Source organism: Grammomys surdaster, unplaced genomic scaffold (assembly GCF_004785775.1).
Source record: "Grammomys surdaster isolate TR1022 unplaced genomic scaffold, NIH_TR_1.0 164, whole genome shotgun sequence".
Lineage (NCBI taxonomy): Eukaryota > Metazoa > Chordata > Mammalia > Rodentia > Muridae > Grammomys > Grammomys surdaster.
The window spans coordinates 6,026,329-6,031,328 of NW_021604612.1; the positions used below are offsets into that span (position 1 = coordinate 6,026,329).

The 5,000-nt window shown below is 52.5% G+C and overlaps 1 protein-coding gene across 1 annotated transcript in view; it reads right to left on the minus strand.

The window, feature by feature from the left end:
- Positions 1-5,000, minus strand: part of Fbxw8 (F-box and WD repeat domain containing 8) — a 91,321-nt gene that overhangs the window by 34,283 nt on the left and 52,038 nt on the right. The window contains exon 6 of the mRNA XM_028765468.1: positions 1,845-2,041. Coding sequence (XP_028621301.1) covers positions 1,845-2,041 — 197 coding nt within the window. The remainder of the gene's footprint in view (positions 1-1,844; positions 2,042-5,000) is intronic.

Genomic DNA, 5,000 nt, shown 5'->3' on the forward strand with positions numbered 1-5,000 from the left:
GGGGCTGATCCAGGGATGTACAGCACACACTGTGGTAACTTGGTACCGGGGGGGCTGATCCAGGGATGTACAGCACACACTGGTAACTTGGCACCCAGACTAAAAACAATGCTGAGAGCTGACCTGCCCCAGCGGGCTGCTCACTCCTGTCTCTAGAGAAACTCACTCCTCACTTTCCTAAAACACACCTTCTGGTTGCCCATTCTCAGCCTGGCAGTGGCAGCCATTCCCTGGGAGGTGTAAATGACCTCCAAAGCTTCCAATGGGCCCAGGATGGCACCTGACTGCCAATGCAGGATTTACGCTTCATGAGGGGTTCTCAGCTTGTGAAACTGTGGCTGGTCCACAGAACAAATGGAAGCCCTGCATCCCAAGTCTGTCTCTACAGCTGCCAGTGTCAGGTCCTGTTAGGGGAACTCTGAGCACTGCAGAGCTGATTGGAAGCAGTGACCCCAGGTGTTTGGTGCTTGGTATTCAAATCCAAAGATCCCAGAGAGAAAGGAAGAGAGAGCCGGCTCCAAGTCCCCAAATCTCCTTGCTCAAGGCTAGGTCCTCTGCTCCCCTGGCTCATGTCAAAATGATGTGTGCACAAATGAAATACAAATTCAGCACACACAGCGAACACTGCCATGTCACCAAACCATCTCTGCTTGGTGAACAAGCCTGGTGGACAACTGAAGCTGCTGGCCCTGTGCAAAGTCTCCAGAGCTGGCTCACCTTTGTGTGGGGTCCTAGAGCCAAGCTCCCAGGCCACACTGGCTTCCGTGGACCTCCTCAAAAGCTACTCCCAATGCTAGGCGAGACAACTGTGGGATGAATGCTTTCTGCCATACAGATGGCAGCGAACCACTGCTGTTCACTTATGAGTTAGACTAGCAAAGAAGCTGGAGCTTCCAGGGTAAGCCTGTAGTGCTGGCAGGCTGGAGGCTGGGACCATGGTAAGAACAAACCCCGGCCCTGAAGCCACCTCAGTGTCTGCATGTGCTGTGGTGTTGCTTTCTTTTAGAAGCTGGAGGTGGAGAGATGGCTCAGCAGGTAAGAACACGTACTGATTCTTACAAATGCCTGGAATTACATTACTGGCTCACAGACACTTACAGCTTCAGAGGATTCAACACCTCAGGAGCACAAACCCAAATACAGCATGAAAAAGAAGAGGAGGAGGGAGGAGAGGAGGAAGAAGAAAAGGAAGAGAGGGAGTAGGCAGAAGAGGAGGAGGAAGGAGAGGAAGAGGAGGAAGGAGAGGAAGAGGAGGAAGAAGAGGAATAGGAGAAAGGAGAGGAAGAAGAGGGAGAGGAAGAGGAGGAAGAAGAGAAGGAGAGGAAGAGGAAGAGGAGGAGGAAGGAGAGGAAGAGGAGGGAGAGGAAGAGGAGGAAGAGGAGGAAGGAGAGGAAGAGGAGGAGGAAGGAGAGGAAGAGGAGGGAGAGGAAGAGGAAGAGGAGGAGGAGGAGGAGGAGGAAGGAGAGGAAGAGGAGGAGGAGGAGGAAGGAGAGGAAGAGGAGGGAGAGGAAGAGGAAGAGGAGGAGGAGGAGGAGGAGGAGGAGGAGGAAGAGGAGGAGGGCTGGAACCCAGGGCCTCATGCACCCTAAGGGAATGGTCTACATTAAGGTCTAGCCTCAGCCCAGCAATCAGATTGAGTCACAACTTAGCTTGGAAAACGGGAAAGTCAGTTCACCACTCTGAGGTGCTCTGGACTTCTTGGGGAAATGAAGGCAACTGTAGCCCTGTCTCAGTGGGCTGCTGGGAGTCTCAAGGACAGGAGCCCTGGGTATCGTCCCTCTGCCTATGTCAGATCCGGGATCCTCTGAATGCAAACTAACAAGCATGGTTAAGAAAGAGCTCACCAGCTTCTGAACTTCAAATTCCGAGGCTACATGCCAGTGGCCCTCGTCGTTGGGGTACAACATCACAACGTCAAAAGCAGAGGCTGTGGCAACAATGGGCTTTTCCCGGCTCAGCGCAAGGGCTTGTATTCTTGCATCATGCTCAAAACGATAGATAGGGAACCTCCCGGTTCTCAGCTCCCAAATGTTCAGAATCCCTAGAAGGAAAGCATAGAGGACAACTGTGAAGCGGGTACACACAGACACAGAGCAATCATGCAGTCATTTCTCAGACTCCTGTGTGAAGATGGCACTGTATGGCTCTTTGTTTGAGCCTGTGCCGCTGTCCTAGTGCAGGACTTCAGGGGTCACTCCATGAGTCTCTGACAACAGCAGTACTCACACAGGATTACTGGGCAGGCCATGGGAGACCCTCCACAAACAATTCAGATGAGTTCCACTATGGCTCGCCCATCAAGCTAGCCCTAGTTCTGACCTTCCTACTGCCAACGGTGGCACGACTCCCTCTTGGTGTCTGTGCAGTCCACTGTCTTTCCATCTCTAACTGAAAGTGCCAGAGTCCAGATTCTTGCTGTGATGTAGGGATCCTGCACAGGCAGTTAGGTGTTGGGAGACTTTCAAGCGGCTGAAGGTGATGGCTGCAAATAGCAACAGAGTTCCCTTTCACGGAAAGGCTTAATTAAACATGCATGCACTTCTCTAAGAACTGTGATCAAATGGAGGACAGGCAGGTCACAAAGGCTCCGTGACATGGTCCGCTGGGATATACTTTGGTAAACTCTCTCTATTCTGCCTCAGAGGGAGAACATCTCCTGGGCCCACTCATTGAGTAGGAGCTGGTGTCTCCCTCTAGGAGGTCTCATCTTGACACGGCCTCTTCCAAATCCTGCCCTGAAGCTGCAGCTTCTCGGGAGGGTTTGGGAATCAGCCTCTGCAAGAGCAGCACGTGGCCCTAACTCCTGAGCCGCCGCTCCAGCCGCACTCCTTACAGCCTTCTCATCTTTCTCCAGACCTAGTTTCCGATTATGTGTTTACTTCATTATGGCTCCTCTGATGGCTTACTGGCTCAGATTCTCCCTGCAATCACTGGGCAGCATAGCCTAGACTCACGTGACATACTGACCTTCACTGAGTACAAGGAAGCCACATAGCCACTTCCCTCACCTGACCTCTGTCCTACTCAGCACCCGTGCTTTTGCAGAGGCGGCTGGGCCAGCATCCTTTAGAGTGCTGTAAGATACAGAGGCAGCTGGGCCAGCATTCTTTAGAGTGCTGTAAGAAGGAAGGACCCTTCTGCTTCCCTAGGTAACCATCACCTCTGCTCACCAACATCACCAACACCAGAGACCAGAAGCTCTGCTAAGAACATAAGGTAACAGCTGGGCAGCTGTGACAGTGTCCACTCAGCCTTCACCCTGTCTCCCCCCACCGCAGTCTGCACATCAGTAAAGGCTGAGAGCTTGCGGGAGGGACAGACGGACACCAGAGTGAACCGTTTATCAGTGAACACAGCTCTGTCGCAGCACCTTCCAACCTGACAACTGCAGGCTTGCAGAGTCAATACCTCTGTTAGGGACTGTTCCGTGCTACAGCAGGCGGTTACCATCCAGAAGAAAACATTCAATAAAGTCACACACCGAGCAGGTGCTCACCCAGCCCTGCGCAGCATCAAGGAGCCCTGTTAGCACCAAGCTTAGGGTGGTATAAAGCGGAAAGCTCCTTACTGCATGGACTGGATTTCTGATGGTATCGACAAAATCACCCATGAAGATTTAATTGTCAACTAGATACAGCCTAGAGTCACCTGAGAAGTGAGTCTCAATGCAGGAATAGCACAGAGAGTGATGGGAGTGGGGTGGGGATGTATTGATTGTTAATGGACACTGGAAGGCCAGCCCACTGTGGGCAGCACCATTCCCTGGCAGGCAGCTCTGGGCGCTGAGACAGCAAGCAGCATCCTTCCTGCTTCAGCTCCTGGGACAGGGAAGTGTAACACAAATTTGCCTACTCCTCCTCACTAAGTTGCTTCTGGCCAATACTTTGTCCCAGCAACAGAAAGGAAGCCATAAACTTAGTTCAGAACACACACCCACACCCACATCCACATAATCTGTCCATCTGTCCTCACACTCTAGCAAGGAGCAGCTGACCTTTTCAGGCACTGAGTTGAGCTGGTCCATGTTCGCCACATGACTATTAAGGGAGATGCCTGCAACAACTGTCAGAACTAAAGCAATTCAGTTCTCAAACACACCGTAGTTAAAGATCTGATGTGGACACAAGGTGGCCTTGGCTTCCAGCACTGGGTGACATATAAAGAGGCAGGCTGTGTGCTGGGCTCCTGCCCTCCCCCAACAGTGAGTTCAGAGGGAGTCGTGCTATTAGCTGAACCTGGCTAACACACACCTCCTATCTCAGTAAGAAATGTTCAGTTGTAAGAAAGAGACTGCAGTGGAGCCGCACAGAAGGCAAACTGATTAGACAGGCACAGGCCGTGTCCCACGGGCTGAGGATAGGACAGGACAAGCTGACTAGGGATTGGAACCAGTGACCCGACAACACTAGGGATCAAGGCTACCTGTGCATGCCACATTCTCACTGCTAATCTCTACAACCGCTTCCTCCTTCCTGTCTCTGCTCTGCAGCTTTCTCTAAAGGCGCCAACTCCATCCCACAAAGGCTTCTAACCCAAGCACGCAACAAAATGTGAGCCCAGGTCCATGAACAGGTCCCCATCCCTGGTCTGACCAACCAATGTCAAAGACAAACTCAAGTTCTGTGAGCCTGTCCACCCCTCAGTGCTTGGAAGAGACCTCAGGGAGAGTCCGATACTCAGCTACATCTCAGGCCCCACAGGATGGTAACAAAGGCAGCGGGCCTCCCCAGCAGCTGCTTACTCAGCAGAAATCTAACTGGGTGCAGACAAAGAAACAGGGTGTCTTTCAAAGCACATCTGAGAGAAGACAGTGAGTGAAGGCCGCAGCCCCCATGTAGGCAGGGGCGGGCCCTGGCAGCTTCCCTGGGCCCCTGCTCAGGATAAGCAGTAGCCGGGCTACCAGGAAGTCATTAGCAGTGACATGAGTGACGAGGGCCAGGCTTTGGAGGAGACATAAAGGCTGCTAAGCAGCTGTGGATGGGCACCCATGCCAGTGTGCA